The sequence below is a fragment of the Tachysurus fulvidraco genome, chromosome 5, assembly GCF_022655615.1.
Source record: "Tachysurus fulvidraco isolate hzauxx_2018 chromosome 5, HZAU_PFXX_2.0, whole genome shotgun sequence".
Taxonomy (NCBI): Eukaryota; Metazoa; Chordata; class Actinopteri; order Siluriformes; family Bagridae; genus Tachysurus; species Tachysurus fulvidraco.
Genome location: NC_062522.1, coordinates 27,398,771 through 27,424,160, shown reverse-complemented (window position 1 = coordinate 27,424,160; position 25,390 = coordinate 27,398,771). Strand labels below are relative to the sequence as shown.

Here is a 25,390-nt window from a genome sequence, read left to right as displayed (position 1 = left end):
AACACCTAAAAATTATTTCTTAATAATAGCACAGTGTGGTGAATACCCGAATCTAAACTGTCGAAAGGTGTGAATAATTTTTTATATATCTGCACAGTTATAAATACACGTTTCCATAGTAACAGTTCATTCACACATACAGTACATGTATAGTGGATACGTTTACAAGTCCAAAAGTAAGACACAATAAAAATATTATATATTTTTTCCCCCATTTAAAATACAATATATATATATATATATATATATATATATATATATATATATATATATATATATATATATATATATATATATATATATATCTTGTTTCAAATGTAAGCAAATGCTTAATATGGAGCATGTTAGCTGCTTTGTACAAAAGGTCAGATTTTCCTCATGTCTAATCTTTTCTACAGAATTATGAGTTTAGATGACAGTCTGATAGATAAATTTGACCTAAACATGGATCAAGTTATAATGGATTAAGTCATAAACGAGTGGAGTCCATGCCAGCTCGCGTGAAGACTGTCATTAAAGTAAAAAAGAAAATACACCATATACTAAGAGTACATGAATACTTAATTTCTGTAAATATATATAAAAAAAATTAATACAAATATTCAATTTTTTACTGAAATTTATATTAATAATATAATCTGTAATGGAAATTGTCACAATAAGTTGGACAAGAATGCAAAATATAAGCTGTGATATCTTGTCCTGAAGATTTTCCCATGTCTGAATATGTCAATTTACAGCTTCACCTTTGACACGTAATTTATGACAATTTTGTGTCTTACTCTTTTTACCAGATCCACAAAAAATTGCTGCTGTTTTGACATGCTGTCGTTCAACAATGAATTTCTTGGAGTTGGACTACTTACTAGAAGGTTGTGAGTTTGAATCCCAGGTCCACTTCTGGGCCTCTGAGCAAAGCCCTTAACCCTTAATTGCTCAGTTGTATAAAATGACATAAAATGCAAGTTGCTCTGCTGTAAGTGTATATCCCAAATGCCATAACTCTGTTTTTCATGTTTAATTATTTATAAGCATTTTTCAGCCTACTAAGGGTAATATATTCATAGTAAAGTTCCAAAATAAATAGAAATGTTTTTTTTCCTACCTATATATTTCTATCTTCAAAGTAAATAGTGATTCTCTCTGAGATTACAGTGTACTGGTAGAAAGAGCTGAAGTACATAGTGGATGTAGAGACAAGTCTTTTCATTGTTTGGAAAATAGTCCTTTACCGTGTGTGTGACTAGAAAGAAATCAGAATGTGAGCAGTATGAATTTGATCATGTATACAAATGGGAAAAGAGCAAGTTTCCGTGTTTTCTTTTGAACTGTGAGCAAAGCAAATCATCTGAGCAGGCTATATCTGAGTGTGCTCTTGTACTAAAGCAAAATTACTGAAGAAATCCTCATCATAGATTAAATTATTATTGTGTGCATGGCCTTAGAGCCAAAGGAAAGCCTTATAATGGAAGGAAGAAAAGATGAAAGAAGGAAAGAAAGTGTGTGAGTGGGCCACCTACAGGCTTGAGTTTCTGTATTAAGGGAACATGCAGGGTTCATATCAGGCAGTGGTGATGCGGATGGTGAAGGCAGTGAAGAAGATGAAGATGGCTGGTCCTGTGAAGCTGTTGACCCACACTCATTCGTGCACACTGGGTTGATCCAGAACGCGTGACACCTCTCGTTACCTTTCTTAGGAACAGCGCTCTGTTGGTCGGCCTGGAACATGTCCTCGCTGCTGCTGCTGCTACGTAAACGTTCGTTCTGCAACAGTTTATCCACCCGCTGGATGATGCACTCCAGACTCTTATCCACATTCACCCACACCTTCTCCTGAGTGCCAGACAACAGTACAGAGGATATTTGGTTTATATCCTTGTCAGATCAAGGCAAATCGATCTTAATTACTGCTTCAGCTCTCATCGCTCAACTTCAGTAATGCACACAATCGGATGTGCAACTCAACTCAACCACACGACATTTCAGCGATTAGTCTACAATCTTAACAGATACCATACATTATATGATATAAAGTAACAACAAAACACATACAAAATACGATATATTGTATATATCCCTGTATCTTAGAATAAATTCCATTATTTAATGAAATGTGTTAGTCTCAGGCATTTTAACTGTGACAACATGACAAAAAATAGAAAACCAAAAACATTTAACAGACTAAACAAACAGACAGGTTCCAACATTGGTTTCTCATGTTGCGTCTAGTTTGTCTCTTGTGGGCATGTAGCCACTACAAACAGTACAGTTGTTACTTGAGGGAATAACAAACTGTGCCAGGTTTTTTTTTTTTATATTCTGATGTGAAACAGCAGCTACAGCTCTATCTGAAAATATTAAAGCTGCAAGGAAAATTCTTATGCCCTTTTTTTTTTTTTTGCTTTACGCTGAAGATAAAATATTTAAAATCAGAATATGATACAACAGATCTGAATTTCAGCTTCATTTCCTGATATTTATATCTGGAAGTCGTAAAAACACTAAAAACTTGGCAATTTTGGTTGAAACCATTTTTCAAGTGATCAAAAAACTTTGGATGGGTGTTTCTTTGTCTTCCTTGTTTAACTTCCTATTTAAACAACTAATAGGTCTGAATGTCTACTCTTGGTTTGAGTCCTGTGTTTCAATTGTGAAGAATGAATTTCTTGTTAAAAAGGATTGACAGAAATGAAGACCAGAGTGCTGTCTATGCAGGAAAATTACACCATTTTGAATCTGAGAAAGTCAATCAAAGTCAAAGCATGAGTATTGGCCAATACAGAAAGAACGAACCTCTGATGTCACTTTCGAATGTTTTTCTTAAACTGCTATTTCTTTGGTGGATAACATGCTCGATCTCTGCTTGTCAGTACATCACCAGCAACCTCCACAGGGCAGGAGTGAAGATGTACTGTACAAGTTATCATTTGAAGAATTTGACTTTGAGAGCAAAAATATCACACAAAATGCAAACAATTCATCAGCAGGGAGAAGACTGGAATTCAAAATAATATACTTCAGGGCAAAGATGTCAAGTAATAAACTTAATGCTATCACTAAATTCCCCCCAGTTCCCCTTACCCATTCCTCTTCATGCCAGTCGACGTGTAGGGATGAGCGGTTGTTGCTCCACTTGGCTAGCAGTGTGTCTTGGTCATTGCGTAGCACCACATGCTCTGAATCAGCTGATGGTGAGCTCTTGGAGGCGATGTACTCTGGCCTGGCGGCGTTTAAAGCTTGCACAGCTGATGCCAGTAGCTTACAGTCACACACTGTCACAAGCTGCCGTGTCTGTTAGCGAGAAAGATTTAGAGCTGTAAATCATTCTAAAAAGCATAAGCCTCAAACACATGCAACTATAATGTCATTCTTATGTTTTACTGATATTATGGAAGACACATTGAGAAAATAATACACCATTTTAGTGGAACAATATTAAAGCGATATTAAGTGAAGTGCGTCTATCTTCTTGCCCACCTTGTCTGCCAGTATTGTGAGTGTTCTCTCCAAACCATTGGTGGAGCGCTCCTTGGCAGCACGGGAGAGCCGCTCGGCATAGTAGCTGACCTGAGTCTTCAGGGTATTGATGTGTGAGATGATCTCTTTGGCATGGACGATGTCCTGAGGGATGTACATGATGGACTGGGAGCTGCTCAGAGAGCTGCTGCATGGACACAGAAGGTTCAACACATTAGAGTCATTACAGATCAGTATGCCAAAAATCTGTTAGACAACATTTCACAATGTTATTATGAAGTATGTGTCAGATTCGTCAGTGTCAATCTATTTATAGGATCACAACAAAGAAACAAACAAATGTGGGTCATGAAATATGACAAAGCTGAGTCGTGAATGTCAGGATACCAAGTAAAAATTAAAACTTACATTCTGAAACAAAGGAGGCAGAATCCAATGCAAGCACAGAACTGCTGAGAGTTATGAGGTACGGGCTTAATGCTATGTCCGTAACCCACTAGCCCTAATCTTACAACTCTAACCTAGAAGCCCTAGCCCACTATCCCTAGCACACTAGCCTTAACCCACTAGACTTAACTCTCTAACCATAATCCTGAAAATCTATCCCAGAAGTTCTAAAACCCCACTATCCCTAATCCTACATTTTATACTGTGTTACCGCAAAGAGCCACATCATACACATGGCACACACGAACATCACCCTATTCCTTCCTCTCACACACACCCACATACCTTTGCTCAGCCAGATTTATTGTAAATGTCACACACCAACATGATAATGACAGAAATTGACTTCTACATTACAAAGACCACAGGCCAGTCATTTTCAACGATGAACATTATGTGCACTGTCTCACACAGACAAACTCTCAGTTCAACCAAGTCCACAAACAAAAATATAATAATTTACAATAGCGTTTTTCTTTTACTATGCATGTTACTTAGTGGGACTTTTGGCGTTCCTTGCCTTGAACAATCCTCTTCAAATCTGGTTTGTATTCCGTTGTTGCCACTCGAAGCAATTCTTTCACATGGGTATCAGTCAGAACAGATCGATGCTTTGATTTCACAGGGTACAAAACACAGACTTGCTCAACAAAAAAATATAAACTTTCCCACTCTGTTAAAAACGTCCTGTGTTCATCTTCATATTTTCGTTTTGCTGTGCATTTTTTTCCCTGCCATTTTGAGAGCAAAACTGACACAAAATTGTTTACTCAAATGATCTTGCTCCTACTGGGAAACTCTGAGGTATTTTCATCCCACGCACATGTGCATTTTACAAAATTACCGTATTGAACTCAAGCGAAGTGAACACGCACATTAAAAAAACACAAATACAAATTTCTATATGAACGTAAGAGCTGCATGAAACCGGGCAAAGAGCTGCATGTGGCTCGGGACCCGTGGGTTGGCCAGGCCTGAACTAGGCCTAAGCCACTAGCCTTAAAACACTATCCCGAACCCTACAATTGTAACCCACTAGGCCTAGCCATTAGAGGTCTAACCAAGACTTAACCTCAAGTGCTATCCCATTACCATCTGTGTCTTTTTTCTTCCTTTCCTGATTACCCACATGCAATCAGCCAAAACATTTTGGATGTCCAAAGCAGCAGAGGCACATAAACATGCATTGTGGTGAGGCAAAATAGTACTAACAACACAACCTCAGACAAAAGTAGCACGTTTGAGTTAACCTGTAGCTACAATCTAATGAAATTTGTGAGTCGTTAATTAACAGACATCCAGCTTGAAGTCTAGCAACTCGCACTGAGCAGTTTTAGACTGATACTATGCTCAATACAGCAAGTGTGTTTGCCAGGCTTCTGCAAAATTTCCAGCTCAACTACATCTCTTAAAACCACACAAATGCCCTGATATTTGTTCTTGTCAATTGCTATCTACTTGCTAACTGCTCCATCATTCAACAACTTTCAAACTAGAAGTGTAGGGCAAGAGAAAACAAACAAAAACAATGAGAACTTCGCCATTAACAGTCATCAGCTTCTATCTGTCAAACGACGACATTTGTTTAAATATTCCCTCAATTGAAATACGTAACATTGTGTGAATGAGAACTTTGTGACGATTTGAAGACATATGTTGACAAGTTTTCTTCTTTCCTTCTCAATAAACTTGTAGATGGGATGGAGCTTTACGTGCATGTTAGAAATATTATCATTGACAGTCCGATGACTTCAATCATGCTTCCTTTAATAATACACCTACAGATGATGACTATCAAACTCCGATGTACTCAGACACGATTTTAAGTATAAACATGCTTCTGTCTCGTCCCAGAGGACAGTGGTGTGCTGCATGTTTTCTGAAAAAATGTGTTTACTGGTTAGCTTTATAAAGACGCTCCACTCTAATATTTCTATTTTATGTGTCTATATATAAGACATCAGGAACAAACACAGAACAGAGTCATGTATGTTGTGTGTGTATGGAGTACCGATATCTCCTTCTCTCTCTCTCACACACACACACAAACACACCTATGTAACACTTATAGGATGGATCCATGGGAAAAGTCATGCACAGACACAGAGTGGGGTCAAAAATTTCTAGCCCAATACAAAGAACTGTTTTTTGCTTCATCAGTTATAAAAAACAGATGATACCAGTAGAATAATGCTAACCTGTTACTGTTCAGAAAAAATATAAAAATGTAATACTATAATATGAGAATGTAATGTATTTTGAAGTCAATAAATATATTTCCTGACCTATTGACTGTTGGTAAATTAGTTTTTCATAACTGATCAAATAAAAGTTCTGGAAAAAAACAATACAAACGGGGAAAACTTCAACTTAAAATAACTCACCATTCCTCCTCATAAATGCTGATTGGAAATGAAAAGGCAATTAAAGAGCAAGAAATAAACGACAAAGGAAAAGCATTACTACAAATGAGTAATATCACTCTTGAAAACAAGAGTGTATGAAAGCAGCATTGAAAAAATAAAATGTTACCAAGAGCCTTGACGAAGAACTAAATAAAACTGAAGTAGTCACCATGCACTAGTATACAATGGAATAGGAAGTACATAATGAGATGATGTTCAGGCAAGATGTTCACTGAAAGTGAGCAATTATAGCAGAAAATATAAAGAGCCTCTGTGGTTAATGATATTCTTATATACTAATTATCCCTATATCAGCACAAAAAAGCAAAGTTGGGATTTTAAAGCGTGTGTGTGTGTGTGTGTGTGTGTGTGTATCTCTGCGTGTGCATGTGAGCTCCTGAAATGTGCTGAGCTTGATGCATAACAACGCTGAGCGGGCAGTTATAGATGCTGTGTTACACACACCAGCCTCTTACCAAGCAAAGCTTCTCTGCTTTTCTTTTTCTCTCTCTCTCTCTCTCTCTCTCTCTCTCTCTCTCTCTCACACACACACACGAGCACACAAGAGCACGCGCACAAGAGCACACACAGACACGCAAACAGGCACGCACAGACGCACAAAAACACACACACAAGAACAAACACACATGCTTGAACACACACACACACACACACACAAGTACACATGCGCACGCACACACAAGAACAGGCACACACATTCACGCACGCATGCACACACACACACACACCTACAGCTAGACTTCTATCACTGTCACTTACTGTTTCTTGGCCTCTTCAAATTTCTGGATGAGTTTACGCAGGCCGCTGTTCTTAAAGCCCTGACAGTGAGCTGCTGGAGCACCGATCGTCACCACATCGTATGTGTGATCTAGACACACACACACCATTACACAGTCAACATTACACAGAAGCACCAACATATACCAGAACACATTTAGTAATGACAAGCTAAAGAATCTTACATAATGCACAATATACAAGATTTGATGAAGACAAACCCACACATTTTTATGTTCTACATTATAGGTCAGCCAGTGCAGTGAAACAGATTGCTTGTCCAATGTAGGTCAGTGCTTTCAGAGACCTGTGTCCTAAAAAGGAAGTGTGTGTGAGTGTATGTGTCTAGATCACACATACGATGTGGTGACAATCTGTGTGTGTGTGTGTGTGTGTGTGTGTGTGTGTGTATGTGTGTGAGAGAGAGAAAAAAGAGAGAGTGTGAGAGAGAGAGAAACAGAAAGAGAGAGCCATAATTCAAATCTTCCATCTTGAGATGATATGATTTTGTGTGTGTGTGTAAAGCATGAAGACTTATATATGCTGATGTGTTTACTACTGTTTCCTCTGAGGAGGCCTAAAAAGAGAAACAGTCAGGTCTCTGAGTGTGTGTGTGTGTGTGTGTGTGTGTGTGTTTGTGTGTGCACTGATTAGCGCTACTTACAGTAACACAGTTTTAGTTTAGATTTTTTGTTTATGGTTTTATTTCCAGTTAGTGGGTCTATTTCTCTGTATACTGAATGCTTGAATTTCCTCTGGGATCAATAAAGTGAGTGAGTGAGTGAGTGAGTGAATGAGTGAATGAGTGAGTGACTAAAAGGATTTCTGTAAAAATTCTGTCTTTGAATCTTCATTTTGTCTATTTTGGATATTTCTGCAGTCAAGTACAGGAGGCTGATAGCTGCCTGGGAGGCTTGCCAAGATAGCTGCAGAGAGGACAGGCTTTACTAGATGTCTCTGGCAGAAGAAACAAAGAGGAGAGCAGTGACGGGAAGAAGCAAGGTGGAGTCTCACCAAACCCAGAGTCGTCCTGCACTCTCATCCTTTGCATATGGAGGTTAGTGGACATGAACTCCAACTTCCTGTCAGCTTTGAGGTTGCTTGCTTTGAATGAGGGGCCTGAAAGAATGTCAGAGTGGTAAAGAGAGTTAGAGAGAGAGACAAAAAGATTACATTCAGTAGTCAACGCCAAAAGGCACCACTTAATCCAAAAGACAGGGAGACTACTTGAATATTCTGAGTATGTGTGAAAATAAGTGGGATATTTGCACAAACTCAGGATCAATATCAACACTGATTTTCACACAAGCATTTATGATGAATGTACTTCCTGATAATAACCCTCCTGAAGCAACTGGAATCAAATGAGGCCAAAATCAAATCCATGAAAATCATCATCATCAATAAAAAATGGGACTGCACACAAGAAAGCCCCAAAATTCATGAGTTCTGCTAAATACCAGAATATTTTAGATTGAGGTTCACAGCTTGAAATCAGAGCTTCAGTCTTCAGATTTACACAAACAGAACGAAAATACAAACCAAAGAATGTTCAAAACTTTTGCATAAAGCAAAAAGTGAACCAATATCTTCTACAGAAACCTTCAACCATGTCAAACATAACAGGAAAAGATTCAAGTTATTCTCTCGAGGGAAGACATCATATGTATGTAAGGATGCCAATATTTTGAAGCCAGTATTTTGCAGAAGTAAACTTTATCACACAAAGTGCTATCTACCGTCTGCCCTATGCATGCACAGATACCAACATCTGGATAGTACAGCTGCTACATATCTAAACTGTAATTTTTACATATAATTTGTAAGGGTGCCAATACTTTTGGAGTTGACTGCATACATAATAATGTGTCACATTATTGTTTACAGTTACGTCACACACCCCTGTAGTCTTGTAGGTGTTTCAGCATCTCCTGATAGGTAAGAATAACGCTCTGGTACTGTGTTACGATCTGACGCCGGAGGTTCTCCCAACATGGAGATAATTCCCCCAACTCTTCCAGCTCATATACTCTGTGGACACACACACACACACACACACACACACACACACACACACACACACACACACACACACACACACACACACACACACACACACACAGAAAAAATGACTAGCTATTTTTCAACATGGTGTCTAAGTGAGTGTGTGCATATAGTCATGTATTAAATGAAACCTTAACTCTGAAACACATTAAAATAGATTTACATTGAATTATTTGTGATGGGTTTAGCGATTAGATTGCTAATTTATTTGCCACACTGATGTCACAATGCTAAAGCACTTACAATGTTGTTTAATATCCAGGATGATATAGCAGACAGCAGGAATTAACACAAAATTATGCAGACTCTGCTATATTTGGAGAATCTGCGATTTTTCAAACGGTTTTGTGCAGATTTGGACAAAGACCCATTTAGCCAAAGAGTGTGTAGTACATGAGTACAGCTATCACAGAAATTAATTACATATGCGTTGTCCCTGGTTAAAGTTTACAAGAACAACCTGTGCTTGCAATAATAACTCAAGTAGATAGATAGATAGATAGATAGATAGATAGATAGATAGATAGATAGATAGATAGATAGATAGATAGATAGATAGATAGATAGATAGATAGATAGATAGATGGCAAAAAAAGTTCAATCTCAGATTTTAAAAATGTGACAGCAAATTAATTAGTTTTGGCCACAATAATTCCAGAAACATGAAGTGAAATCCGAAATCCAAGTAGGGGCTGAATAGTTCATAGACCTTTAAATCAAAGGAGCAAGAGCTTCTTTCATCACTTACCAAGTTCCCAGCAACAGTGAATAAACTGAAAATGTAAATGTACGGCAAACAATGTATTTGATGTTCCAGAATGCAATACTACAAATGACACCAGAGACCTGATTCGATAGGTTAGTTAGGTCTATGAAATGACAAGAGGGATGGTGTTGAATCTGAGCTTGGATATTAGCTTGAAAACTGATGTTTTGGATGCTACTCTTTTCGAGTGTACAGGTGAGATAGATGAAAAAAACTTCTCACTATATCCAAGGTTTATACACTATTGTTTATTATACGTACATTACAGCACAGTGGAATTCTTTTCTTTGCATATCCCAACTTAAGAGGGTTGGGATGGAGCGAAGGAGAAGGTATGATACAGTGCCCCCTGGAGAAGGTATGATAAACAGTCCTTACACACGTGCCCCAACAGTGGCAGTTTAGCAGTGCTGGGGCTTTAGCATAGTATGTATTATCACATCCACAATAACAACACGTGTATCTGTACATCATGTTCTCCACAGGAACAGGTTTTACAAATGGATGTAACTGTTGATATGGTGAAGTTCAGCATCGGTTAGGAAATGTTTAACGTTACTGGAAGGAATCTGCAATGTCACCATCTTCTGTAAGGAGGGCTTTATTGCTGTTCTGCATCTCTGCAGCAAACCAAGCTGCATTTGTCTCGTCTTATTAACTTCAAGTGAAAAATGTGATGAAAATCTGAAGTGATTTTGAAACATTGCAATCTCTTCTGACTACCCAATTAAATATTTGCATGAATTTCAATCACAAACTCAAGAAATTATATATAGAATGTAATACTGAATATGTAATTCTACTCCTCAATCTGATCAACAACTAAGCAGCTTAACCACTTGAGCCGCCACTGCCCCATGCTACTTGTTAGGATAGGTCATGATGTGAGCAACTTTAAATAATAATAATTTAAAAAATAAAATGGCACCTACATTAAAAAAAAAAAAAAAAAATTAGGTGAGGTTTCACTGAAGTGTCAGAAAACATTTTTTACAGGGTGTCCCAGCATTGTTTGAGGAAAATATATGAATAAAACAGTATATTAAATATTCAAGACTCCACACTAGGTCAAGAATTAAAATGTAAGCAAATGTATGATATTGACCTGCTCCTGTTACCTGCTTTGTATAAAAGATCAGATTTTATTCATGTCTAATCTCTTATATTGTTGCATGTGTTCAGATGAAAGCAAAAAAATGTTGACATACCATACTACAAAAACTTAAAATAATACAAAAAATACAAAGAAACTATGAAATTCTACTTTTTACTCAAGTTGCTGCCAATAAATAATGTCATTTATGATGAAAATTTACAGCATAAAACTATGAAAGAATGCAAAATATAAGCATTTTCACTTTTTGGACCTACTATACGTTTACCATATGATCCCGGACATGTGGGACACTTAGATTTGTAAGTCTTGTAAAGCAAATAATGTGGAAGCGTCTATGATTAAATATGATTACTATCTCGTATAAGAGTACATGTGTGTGTGTGTGTATGTGTGTGTGTACCTGGCAGAGTCCTCTTCCAGCAGTAGTTTGACAAACTGTCGTGGGACGTTAAGAGACAGTACACTCTCTGCCATCTGCTCCAGAATGCGTAAGTGATTCCCGTCAGTTGTTGGGAGGCGGTACATACGAGACATGGTTCCCCCAAACGCTGAGGGGAAAAAAACAGAGATTTACTCCTTAAATAAATTCTGCAAGACAGAAACTGTGCAGCTATGAGCGCAGTACTGACTGCAAGCTAAGTCACGGGGTTATAAAGTACCTTGTATTATCACATCCACAATAACAACATGTGTATCTGTTGATATGGTGAAGTTCAGCATCAATTAGGAAATGTTGAACTTTTCTGGAAGGAATCTGCAATGTCACCATCTTCTGTAAGGAGGGTTTTATTGCTATTCGGCATCTCTGCAGCAAACCGAGCTGCATTTGTCTTGTTTTATTAACTTCAAGTGAAAAATGTGATGAACATCTGAAGAAATTTTGACTCTTCTTACTAACCAATTAAATATTTGCATGAATTTCAATCACAAAATCAAGAAATTGTATATAGACTGTAATACTGAATATGTAATTCTCCTCAAAAAAGTCTTCATAAACATACTGTATAATTCAGACTTGCTGACACACGACCCAACTATATTTCAATTTCTTCTGATTAAATAAACAACTGCAACTCCCAGGCAGAATCGAGTAACATCATCAGTAAATATAAAATACTATTCACAGTTAATGGTACAAATAATTCTAACATACACCTCTACTTCATAAACATCTTCTATAACAGAGACTTCCATTGAGTTATCTGCTCTCTAAAGGATTCAGATATAAAATCATCATCATCATCAGAAGAATACCATTTTCTTTGTCACATCCTTATAGCACAGTTGTAATCATTCCTTTACCCCAGTCATCAGTTAACTGACAAAACAGTCAAGTGTAAAAAGTTTATGTTAATTAAAAACAACTCGTACCTGATCTTAGGAAGGTGTCTTTACTTAAAGAGGCATATTTGGCTCGGATTCCTATCGATTCTGTCAGACTCTCATCGACAGAAAGGACCGTCTGTGGAGAAAGAAATAAGCTAACACAAAGATTCCCATTTTTCCCAAAATTTTCCCATTGGACATTTGGAACCCAAGGAAAAAAAAAAGTTTTCTGGACAAAAGTGTAATGTTTCAGAGCAGAACCTGTCACTGTACCAAATGTACACAACACCCCCCCCCCCCCCCCCCCCCCAAAAAAAAAAAAAAAAAAAAAAAAAAAAAGACATACTGTTTCCCTTTACATTATGTGGTGGTACTGTGTTTTGTGCCTTATTACTCTGAATGTTGCTACGGAATGCTTGAATTTCCTTCTAAATCAATCAATCAATCAATCAATCAATTTATCAATCTATCTATCTGATACACTCTAAGGGAAGAAAAGGGGTTTATTTTGGACATTTGATTAAGTAGGTCTCATTTACACACAAAAATGGGGTCATTCTAGAAAGTGTGTGTGTCTCACCCTGCCATTAATGGTGTCTGGTAGATGGGTTAATGGTAGCCGCTGCTCCCTTTTCTCCTCCAGCTGCCAGGCTATAACTGTGATATCACCCACACGCACATTCTCCGCTGAACTGAGGCATAATGAAATAACAACATTAACATCAACATATTCACTCATGCACTCTGCACCTGCTCATAAACAAATTCTACACAGAACAGAGTAACACGTTTCCTCCTCAGTATTGCTTCCGACATTAATATACACTGATGATCTTTTTTTGAAGTATTTTTTTTCTAAATAAACTTCACTAGAGCTGTATAAAAAGGGTCATACCTGAGAGGTAGGAGAAGAGTGTAGTTCTTGTCCTGCAGTAGTTCTTTCACTGTGAACATCGCTGAGCCTAATAAATACATCTACAAAAAGAGAGAGCAGCTTAGATGCATTTTCATGAAGTATAGTTCTAGTATTAAAAAAAAGTGTGTGTGTGTGTGTGTGTGTGTGTGTGTGTGTGTATCTGAATAGCAATATATTAGCTTCCTTAAAGTGCTGTACTTAGAACCCTTTCTCATGTGGAAACAGTCAGTGTTAACTTTCCTCCAGAGAGACAGCCAAAGAGACCTTAATATTTCTAACTGCAATCTTCTTTTTAGATTATGGGGAAACGGTGCTCTAAAATGTCCTCATCACTCTACAATAAAATAAAATAAAATTAAATAAATAGCTGGTGAGTTAGTCTTGAACCTTGGGACTCATACATCTTCATGGATACATCAGATTTCATCGCAATAGACCTTTAGGCACCTTATGATAACACTAAACACTACTATACTATGCAGTGGTTATAAGCAGTGGTTAAAAAAAAGTAGAGAGAGAAAGGTCACACACAGAAAAGAGGAATGAAAACAGGATACAAGAAGGTAACTGCTTCCGAATTGAATTAAATTCAAAAGGTAATATGGTGAAGTATTTCTTGTTGAACAAATGATTGAGAGATCAGAGTTCTTTCTTGACCAGATCACAACTGAGAGCTAGGCGATTCCTTCTCATTGTGGAATATGTGACATCACCCAGTTGGTGCAAACATTTGTCTGGCTTTAGTCTTAGCACTTCTGCCCAATATAAAGGCCAAATCCTTATAAAACGAAATAATATTCTGAAATACAGACACTATTTATTACACTACCAATAGTCCACATTTTCCACCTCTAATATACTTGAATTTCTTGAAAGTGGTAGGCCAAGTGAACTCTGAGTTACTGATCAGAAGGTTGTGAGTTCAAGCTCCAATGCTGCCCCTTGGCCCTTGAGCAAGGCCTTTAACTCTCTCCAATTTCCTAAGCTGTGATATGTGAAGAAAAGTATTTCACCTGTGTTTTAATATATATGTGACAAATAAAGGCTTCTACTCCTTATTATGTGCTAATTTCAAACAAATAAACAGCCTTCTTTCCATGTTTGTGTGTGTTTGTGCGAGCTTCTGACCGTGCCCTGTGAGCGGTCCTTCACATCATACACAGAAAGTTTGATCTGCGTCTGCTGATTAATGAAGGACTCCTGGAAGAAGGCCACACTGCTTAAGAAGCTGGGATTCATTGTGCCCTGAAAAACAATGACCACACTCAACAAGACTGGCCAATTAACCGGGAACTAATATCTAAACCTCCTGTTCTTAATGAATTCATGGTTATAGATCTACAGTATGTCCAAATGGATCCTTAGGAAAACCTTTGCATAAGTATAGATAATAAGTATTATAAGAACAATAAGTAACTCTAGATAAATAGCAAAGCTCCTGTCACCACTATTCATGTCCTGAAGTGTTTTATTTCTCTTATAAAAAGTCAATTTTACCAACACTAACAACAGAAAAATGCTTTTAATTTTTCACTGTTAAAGTGATATTATATGCTGAAAAATGTTAATAATCTGCTTACAGAAATCTTCACCGTAACATATTATTACATACGTTTCTTTATGCAACTTTTATGTATAATAACATTTTATTACTAAATAAAACAACTGTATGAGCTGCTGTTACAGAAAATAGATCAAAACCTTCTGGCCAATCAGAATTGAGCATCCACAATGCGTTTGTATTACTTCTTTCAAATACAGTAAGTAAAAAGTAATTCTTGCATCCTTATATTAAACAAGTTGTGAATGATTAAAAAGAAAGAATCAAAGAAAGATATTTCTTCAACCCATTTACAGAAAGTCCGAACCCAGATCACGCAGAACTTTATAAAGGTTGTTTTTTGTAAATACTTAAATCGTATCAAAGGAATTCACATTGAAAATTCATTCACAGCATTCAAGAAACAGGTGGCAGCTGAAAAACCTCATTCTCACTGATTTGCATTTAAACAGTGTGTTCTTGCATCATAAAATATAAGAGCCAATCAGGACCCGGGATGCAAATTCAACAACATACAAAAGACAATAGCATGCTACAATTGCTTGCTTCCAACTTTGTGGCTATGTTCTTCTATTCATTATTTAAAATATTAAATTGTGTGACCTGAATATTACTAAATATTCTAATAGAATTATAATATCATAGTTAAGGTGTGCATTGTAAAATGTGTACAAACTGTTGTGGAATTTTGAGAGACAGCACACACTCTACCAGTTGCTCCAGAATGCATAAGTGATATAACTTTTATAGGAGATCATTATAAATGCTCATCTGTTATATAAGAAATCTGTGTGAGGCCACTTGAATTACCTCGATAATCTCAGTCTGTGCATGCTTGGTCCAGAAGGCTTGAGGTGGAGTTGTACAGCTCACAGTCACAAAGCTGTTGGGTTTACGGTCCAAACACGGTGTAGTTAGCTCTCTGCAGGCTACACACACACACACACACACATGAAGGTCACAAAAGGGTGAGATTTTTCCATAAAGCATCCAGTATATACAAAACAGACAAGGCTGCATCACTGCTTACTGGGCTGTATTTAGAGAGACAGACAGCAGAGCAGAGAGACTTTAAACCACAAGAACAAGAACATAAGCTCTTTGCCAAGCACTCTATTGACCTTTTATATACACACACCTGCGATATTCCCTTCTGGACAGCCTCACGCAGACTGAGGTTTAAAAATATTTCTGTGCACTTCTGCCGCCATTAAAACTTATTAGAACAACCCATACCAGAGAGACAAGCCAGGAGTCACGCTTAATCGGTAAGCTAATACCTGAATCGTTATGACCTTTGTGATGCAAATGAAGGTATAATTTCATAAAGTGATACAGAGATGATGTACTGACCGAGGCTGAACTCCAACACGGGCTCATCTGCGTCCTGACTGTTTCCTAGACGAAGAAGTAAAAGAGGTTTGTAAACTTTTGCTTTTAGAATAAACAGTTTAAATTATCCTTGCTGTTCCAATGGGAAGAGGTTGCCTTGGAAACAGTATTTTTAGGCAACTGTGTATGCCATTCATATACTTCAGAGTCAAAGGCAAAATTCATTCAAACATTCTTCATTCACAATTCTGGTCTGGTTTTAGCTGCTTAGGTGTTGCACGTGTGCTACTGATGTGGTAGCACACTTTATTGTTTAAAAAGACTGGAGGCCAAAACAATTAGGTATTAGTTTTAAAATATTTATAATTTTTCATATTTATCATGGAATATTTGCTCTCTGACTTAAGAAGAGACCAAAAAAAAACAAAAAACAAACTTGGCATACATAGTATTTATTATCATTTTGTAAGGTATCTTAATTAAATCAATTAGTAATTTATGGTCCCCTTCTCAATATAACGTATCACTATAGCTATATGAGAATGAACTGGGACCTACCCCATAAAATGTTTTAGTATGCTAGCACACTAAACAACACACATCAATTCAGGCATGTCCTTTGCCTTCACAGAAGGCATAAAAATGATCCATATAATTTGACAAAGCATGATGAGGTACATTTTGCTACTAGGCTAACATTAGCTTGCTATAATTGCTAATGCCAAGACTAGCATGAATTCCAGTAGATACATATTGGCTAGGCATAAAAGTAAATTCTAGCTAATAGTATAATTATGTTTTTTTTTTCATTATTTTTCATTTTTCACTTCGTTTAAAAATTTAGTTCATTATCAAACTATGTAGAGTTAGCTGTCTGTAAGACTAGCAGCCGTACAGAGACTGAATAATAGAAGAGCTATGCCACAAAATTCAAAATTGTTGCTTTTTCAAATAAATAAAATGTATTAGGTAGTAATAAGTAGTGCAGGTTAAATAAATAAATAAATAAATTCACACACAAACATGCTGAATCATATATAATATAATAATTAGTTGAATTATTTCTAAAAAATAGCAGCATGTGTGTTTCACTTGAGCACACTTTTTGGCTGAAAGATTTTGAAAAGATTTTGACACAAGGCCTTGCATATACTTTCACAGATTTGTGCATTTTTTATGTTGAAAAGGGATTTTATTTAATGGCACATTTTTGTATTATTTTTAAAGTGATTATACATTCTAACAAGCATTTGTTGGAGTTGCTTTATCCGTGATTAATGAGATGGAAATGCCGCTAAACATCCATTGAGTCTATGAAGACTGGCTTACATTTGAATGCATTCAAATACTAACTACATTTCAAATAAAAGTTACCAATTTTACCAATTTTATGTAACCATTTTCAAAATACCATAAATCAAGATCAAAGGCTTAAAAATGATCATGAGAGAGCATTATGTAACCCATAGTACTTTTCTAGCTATTTCAGATATTAGAGATTTTTCAGTTATTTTCTAGAAAATCTGTATAAATTACTGTGAAGGGGTCTGACCTGCCAGCGCCAGGCCAAGCATCTCAGAGGAGATGTCCATCGTGGAAGCTCTGTACACAGACCACGGACGCTGTCGATCTTTTACAGACATCGTGCCAAGGTGTGTGTTCAAGCTGGAGAAGTAGTGGTGAAGAGGCACACACCTCCAAGCACACACTCCTCAGGGCAGTCTTGGGGCAGCTTACTTCTCAGTCAACTGAAAGAAAAAAAGTGAATGCAGACAAAGAGAAGAATGAAAATAAATGAAATACACTACAGTACAATGAACAATACAAGACAGTGAACCGCTTTTCTGAGGTAAAGGTAAAGGCTCAAACACAGACACACAAATATTTGTCTCATACACACCCACACAAACGATGGGGCAATTGATAACAAAAGTGAAAACATTGTTATATATTTCTGAAGTAGAAGAGGACGTTAGAGATCTCTGAAAAAAAAACATTCAGACAAAGGAAGAATCAAACAAAAGATTCTGGAGCTGTGAGAGGGCAAAACCACCCGCGGCTCCACCATGCCAGCCTTGATTTATAGACGTTATAACAATCATCAGTCAGTTGTTGGTATGGTCACATCACTAGCAGTAAACTTGAGCAAGTAATACCCACTACTGTTCAACGTTAGGCTTTGTCTAACTAGCAGAGTACAAAAAAGTTCCAAAATGAATTGGAGACCTTGCTGAAGCCACAAATTCAAATCAAACAACAAAGTGAAAATCTTAGGACATAACAGTGCACAAAACAGTTCTAAACAAGTATCAACACTGCCTTAACATAAAGCTATGAGATGAGTATTTCCATCTTTATGAAGAGAGGATGATTAATATAGCTAGTCTGTCAAGGCATCAGAGTCCTCTGAGTCAGGCATGAATAGCAGTGCAGTACAAGTACAACACACACACACACACACACACACACACACACACACACACACACACACACACACACACACACACACACACACACACACACACACACACACACACACAGGGAATTAGTCATGCACAAATACACCATTTGCACCCACACACAACAAATGCAGCATTATCGCCACATGTATATTTCTTCTGTTAATGGGTGTGAGGTGAACCATTTCCAGTCGAGCAAGTTCTTATCATAGATGTGCGATAAGTAATCAGAGATATGAAAGGAAGCACATTAGGACAGTTTATAGTCCCCTTGTTTCTCCATCTATTTCTATTCAATCTCTTTTTCATAGAAAGTGAAAAGCAGGAACCATTCGGTCTAATCAGAGGTAGCGAATCCATCTATTCGATAATTTTCTGATTGTGGCAATGGAAAGAGTCCTGCTGGTAGGTCTGTGTGTTGTGTCCCACACTGTTTTGCTAGTTGGAAAAGCACCATCTGACCATGCTGAACGAGCAAGTTCACGATTTGCTGTTGAGCCTAGTGAGTCAAAGAAAGAAGCAAACAAATAAGACTCTCCAGTTCCCTGACACCGAATGCCTTTTGTCAACATTTTTAACTTCTCAAAATACAAATACACAGTGCAGTAAAATTCGGTAATTCAGCTTCACTTTTAGAACAATACCTTACAGAAAATAAATATGCTACCCAGACAATGACAAACACCTTTATTTACCACCAGTCGGGCAGTTCTCAAAAGGAATCAGATTTTAGTACGTACCCTAAAAAGCCACATATATGAGAAATCACAATAAAAATGTGATATGGTTTGTTATGCCCTCTTTATAGGAAGAGTTGTTCACAAAATCATATGTATATACTTTATACTTTGGGATTCACCAATATAAATTTTAGTGAACTAGTACTACAACAGCAATTAGTGCTTCAAGCTTAGTGCTTCACTTTAATTAACAGCAATACACAGCAAACAAATTACATTTCCAGCTTAAATGCCTTTAGGCTATACTATTACAATGAAAAACAAAAGAACTGTACACTCAGTATACGCTCACTGAACACTTTATTAGTAACACTCATACACCAACACCTACATTCACGTAGTTATCTGACCAGTCAATCATGTGGCAGCAGTACAAACCAAATCTAATTTTATGTGTCACATACACATACATACAGCTTACGGCCTGTCTGGTTTTCAAACATACTGTAGAAATGAATGGAATTAAGAATAAAAATAAAACCAAAAGGAGGTAGATAAATAAAAAGTATAAATTATCAACCAGGAGAATAGGGAAAAATTACAATCTGAGTGATTTTGACAGTGACATGATCGTTGGTCCTTGACAGGCTGGTTTGGGTGTTTTTGCTGAGCTCCTGGGAATTTCTCACACTATACTATAGTCATACTATACTATAACTATACTAGTTATAGTATAGTTTATCCTGTGGAATCCATGCTACAAAGAATTGAGGCTGTTTTGAGAACAAAGTGAGGTGCAGTAATTTGTCTAATCTTTGTTTTTGAGCGAATGTTTTATGAATCGTTTTTGTTCATTTCCATATGCACTGACTCATATTTTTCGTTCGCTTTATTCCTGCCCGGGGAAAGCACATTACTGCCTTTTAAACACAGTTAAACATGGCATATGCTAGACATACTGAATGAAGGCACCTCTTACTGAACAAGACTTGGTATTGAGTCTGAATAAGAGTGATACCGTTTCTGTATGAACTGGGACACACGTTTCAGTATAAATTAAAGAAACTAGTTAGTGGATGATGTGATCGAGCCAGACATCACTCATTGAATAGGACTCTTGCTGGCATCTCTAACTACAATAGTGATGTGATTAAGAGAATGTAGCACAAAGCACAATCCCAAATTATGAATATGTAATGACTGATGACACATTTGGTGTCTGATTTAAAATATAATAGTTTTGCTGCCATCTTCACCTAACCTCATATGAATATATTTTTTAACCTACTCAAATCTCAGTAAATTTGTAGAAATTTTATAACACAAAACAAGGTTCAATGCATAAATCGTCAAAACAAATCTGAAAGAATCATTTTGGTGTACAGAATCAAAAGATTCGATTCACTGGGACGAATCAAACCCATTAAAAGAGTGTTCCTAATGAGTGTGACAAATGTTATAATAATAAACGACAAAAGTCCTAAAATCATATGCATGCATATCAGATTATTAGACTATTTCGAAATTTGATATCTGAGGAAAAATACTAAGCAATTGAAGGCTCTAATTAATCCTTGTGAATAGGGCTGGGCGATAAAATGATAACGATATGTATCGCTATAGACACGTGATCGATATCTATACAAAATGTGTTTGATAAAACGTTCGATATTTTTCTTCGTCGGAAGAAAACAGAGGTTGCAAAGCAAGTTTGGTTGCATTAACAAAGGCACTCGCTCTCTGGTAACCTAGCAACATAGGGAGTGACATGCTAACAGCCAATCATGTAACAGTATCAAGTTTGGTTGTGCCATATCGTGGTCTCGTGCTGGTCTGCTGGATTCCTCTTTAGTAACCGGCGACTGATAAGCAGAAAATGAGCACCACAGCGAGCGAGGAAATTGTAAATAAAAGAGGAAAAGTCAGCTACTTTTTTCTGTAGGTTCTATATTTCAAACAATGTTACTGTACTGTATCAGGTTTGTTTTTTATATTACAGCTGTATCTCAGTCTACCTCAGTTTTATTTATGTTTACAAAGCACTGCACATATTTATCTCTTTATTCACCAGAAGGTGAACAGTTAGTGAACTTCCAAGCACTAAACTTGCACTGAATCCTCAGGTATTTGTGTGTTGACGTGTGTAAGGTGTTGAGGTGGTGATTAGGTCAAATCTAACTGAAGACCTATGATATAAATTCTAAGCTGAAGTCACTCTTTGCTGAATTTACTGCAGAAGAAAATCAATGGTTTATTAAAAATAGAGTTATGGAGCAATCATTAACTCTGTTTAGAAGAGGCTTTCCACCAAACCCCAGTGACTGTGTAGGGAGGGCAATAGTCAGCAGTAGTACTCTGAATTAGTATCTAAAGATAATAAAGGACAAGATTAGCGAATATAGTTAAATATCCAATAGTGGATATTTAACACTTTATTAAGCTATATTTATTATACTTTAGTTAAACTATATTTAACACTTTTTATTCAACTTTATTGAGCATTTCTTACATTTTATTTCATTTTACACCTTAAATGTTAAGAGATAATTGTTAAGTGTTCATTGTGACTTTAGACATTTTAATTATTTGAGTTTTCCTGGTTGTTGACATTTCTGTCTTAATAACCGAAGGGATTATGATCAGAGGAAGGTTAAGTTTAAAATAAAAATGTTTAAATGTAATATACTTTTCTCCTGGTCCTTATTTTAAATGGGTCATTAAAAATATCAATACTGATATCGTGATACAGTTTTCAGCCATATCGCCCAGCACTACGTGTGAAGTATCTGGAACAATATGAACTTAAGCTGGTTTCACAAACTATTATAACTTGTCACAATGTACATGATGATCCCAATATTCTATAACTGTCTGTAAGATAATACATGTTCTTCATATCAGATTAAATGGAGGTACAGTAACACAGTGTAGGTTTGTCGACCTTCACTTGGATATCATAAAAATTCCCCACTATCATGATAGTAAATAAACTCTATGAACATATTTTTTGCATACTAATCAGCTAGCTACATACCTGTGCGCCGTTACGAATCCCTTATTTTATTCCATGTTTGAGCTTATTTTATCCTGTCATGATATAATGGTGATGAGACATGAGACATCTGTCTGCTGCTGCTCTTCATTCAAATACGATATTTTTTCTTTTTGTTCTTTATCGCAGATCTGCGATTTTTGTGTAATCACACGCCGGCCTTGTTTTGGTGGATATAAATAAATAAATAAATAAAAATAAATAAATTATAGATAAAAATAATCTTTGCTGGAATTTTTACACCTCTGACAGTCAGTGTTATAGATAATGTTAGTTACTGATCATCATTTTACAACACCCTATAAATTAGCTGTTATTGATACCTGTGATTTATTTTGCATCCAGAATCCAAGCTGCTGTTTCAATATTCATCATCACTGTTCCTGCTCATATCATGTTTGTCTAATTCCTGCATATTTCGGAAGCTTTGCATTCATGTTCTCCTTGCCCTTGATTTCAGTAGATTCCCCTAGGAAGTAATTCTACATGAACGTAAATCCTGATCTTCCAGTTGGTCATACGTAGAACTAAACTTAGGATTAATGAGACAAAACTAGAAACAATTTTCATGGCCATTTATAGGACCTTCTGTGAACTAGAACGAGGATCTGGGGAAAGCTTTTTTTAAGCTAATCCCCAACAGACTGCCTAACACACTTTTCCAATGACCTGCTGAAAGTGGCACACATATTCGACCTGAAGACCATGTCTGCAGGGTGAGAATAAGGAAATAAGGGGCGTACATCATTAAATTTAATATTTAAAAAAGCTGCTTTGAGTTGGCTTGAGCAGCAGGCCTGCTGGAGTAGACTGAAACACTCCAGGGAAGCATGGTGTGAACGCCCTCTCTCTTCTTTTATTCCATGTGTGAACCTCTGGCAAGAGAAGGCACAAAACTGTCTTTAGCTTATAGCAACACTCTCATGTCTATTAGAGCCTCCAGCGATAATGACAAGCCTTTACTAAATAGCTGCCACTAAAGGGTTCTAAATCATTATACTTGCCATGAACAGTATGAGGTAGGAGCGCAAAATACAGTAGAAAACTGATGCAAGAAACCCTGAACAGGAACTACTCACAATTGCAGCAAGTGAAACTTTAACTGTAATAGATAAATAAATAAATAAATAAATTACTGTATATTTTAAAAATAATAAATAAACAAAGAAATAAATCACCACCAACCTCTTTTGTTGAACACATTCATATACTGGAATAATTTCTATAATCACTGTTACTCTTTGCTGGAGACATTTTTCCCCCTGAAGTGTCCACTTACAGAACACATCTGTCAATAGAAGTTTTTCAGTTACTGAGGTTACGTTGACACTGCTAAATGGTATCAGTGTGTGAGTTTTTTCCTTTACTCGTAATACATACTCAATCACAATGTCAGCATCCGATACCAGGCGACAGAACGAGCCTTAAAAACCTAGTTCATGTTATATTGTATGAACAGAAGACTACGTGAAAGTATTACGTGAACGTATTGCAGAAATAATGATGCTAATCAAAGCAGTGGTGGCTCAACTGGTTAAGGCTCTGGGTTGAGGATCAGGGTTCAAGGCCCAGCACAGCCAAGCTGCCACTGCTGGGCCCTTGAGCAAGTTGGGGTATGTGAAGAAAAGAATCCCATGTGCTGTAATGTATATGTGGCGATAATAAAGGCTTCTATGCCCCGTTCTATCTATCTATCTATCTATCTATCTATCTATCTATCTATCTATCTATACTACAAAACACAACAGTATCTAGAAATTAGGTGATAGTCAGATACAGAATTTACAGGACAGTCTGGTTATGATTGATGTAGATGATGCATCATATCCAGTTTCTTTAAAAACCCTAAAATCCATTTCTTTGGAAAGATCATCTCAGATAAACACAATATGAAACGTTTATCAGATATCAACATACAAAGATGGAAAGTGAGATAGGTTTGTTTAAAGAGTCTCATTTTTCATAGGCTGCTAGATTGAGAGCAGAGCCCAACAACCATAAAAGGGCAAATCCTACTTTTTGCTTTCTGTCTACGAGCCAAACCTGAAAACCTCCTGTTTATGCATGCACACACAGGCATTACCAAAGAGGATGGCAAAGAGACCTGAACCACCTTCAGAAATGACATTTCATGGCTTATCCAACACTCCCACACTGAAAACTAGAAGTGCAGCACTAAACTCAACAAGCATTTCTCTGCTGCAGGTTTTTGGTCGCCTGCCCACGTGCACTAACTTTTATTGCACGGTCACTCTGTGTGCGTACGCTCACACATGCGCTCGCGCACACACACACACCCCACGATCATTAAGTCAAAAAATGATACCTGATTTATTCTGCAAAACCCGACCGTATAATATTTACACTGGATTACATTCTACTGGTAGCACTTAACTGGGAGCAACTTCCTGTTCTAGTGTGCTGACATGACAGCTAGTAAAAAAATTAATAAATAAAGACAAATAAAAAATTATAAATTACAGGTTTGGCATAGTGAGCCTTACTCTAATGTTCTTGATAACACAATGTTCACATTAGTTTTATATTTTATACCACTGCATGGTTGAATTCTCAATTCTGATTGGTCAGAATGTGTCTGTTTATTTTCTGCTACAGCAAGGATGCAAGGCAGATCGAACGTTTATATTAATGTGCTCCTTCTGCTAAATCGTATATCCTGATATACGGCATGTCTATAGTAATAACACTAATTTAACAGATATTTGTCATGATTGATACCAAGAATGTTTTTTTTTTTTGGAATTTCTAGGAGTGAAAAAAAAAATCTGTAACCAGTTAGAGATACTTTTCTTTTTTTTTTAAATCGAACTTTACAGATTCTCTGTACCACAACAAGCTATGTTTTTTGACAGAGAAAAAGATGATAGAAAGAATTTTTAGAGATGCTACAGAGATAAATGACTGAAATGAACTAACCTAATTCAGGTTCATTCAAGAACATTTAAACATGACCAGTCTCTCAGGGATTT

General features: G+C 36.7%; 1 protein-coding gene across 10 annotated transcripts in view; it reads right to left on the bottom strand.

Annotated features, from left to right (window-relative positions):
• inpp4ab (inositol polyphosphate-4-phosphatase type I Ab) overlaps positions 1 to 25,390 on the bottom strand; it is a 52,880-nt gene that overhangs the window by 17,218 nt on the left and 10,272 nt on the right. For 3 of the 10 annotated variants that reach the window (XM_047814359.1, XM_047814361.1, XM_047814362.1), the window contains exons 2-16: positions 17,762 to 17,957; positions 16,231 to 16,275; positions 15,688 to 15,806; positions 14,445 to 14,561; positions 13,296 to 13,375; positions 12,981 to 13,092; positions 12,446 to 12,536; positions 11,475 to 11,622; positions 9,028 to 9,158; positions 8,142 to 8,246; positions 7,110 to 7,218; positions 6,309 to 6,326; positions 3,478 to 3,664; positions 3,082 to 3,291; positions 1,521 to 1,833 (exon numbers count right to left, since the gene is read on the bottom strand). In XM_047814359.1, the coding sequence (XP_047670315.1) occupies positions 1,521 to 1,833; positions 3,082 to 3,291; positions 3,478 to 3,664; positions 6,309 to 6,326; positions 7,110 to 7,218; positions 8,142 to 8,246; positions 9,028 to 9,158; positions 11,475 to 11,622; positions 12,446 to 12,536; positions 12,981 to 13,092; positions 13,296 to 13,375; positions 14,445 to 14,561; positions 15,688 to 15,806; positions 16,231 to 16,275; positions 17,762 to 17,852 (1,876 nt within the window). In that variant the 5' untranslated portion in view covers positions 17,853 to 17,957. The remainder of the gene's footprint in view (positions 1 to 1,520; positions 1,834 to 3,081; positions 3,292 to 3,477; positions 3,665 to 6,308; positions 6,327 to 7,109; positions 7,219 to 8,141; positions 8,247 to 9,027; positions 9,159 to 11,474; positions 11,623 to 12,445; positions 12,537 to 12,980; positions 13,093 to 13,295; positions 13,376 to 14,444; positions 14,562 to 15,687; positions 15,807 to 16,230; positions 16,276 to 17,761; positions 17,958 to 25,390) is intronic. The other 7 variants (XM_047814363.1, XM_047814365.1, XM_047814364.1 and 4 more) reach the window with 5 other exon arrangements.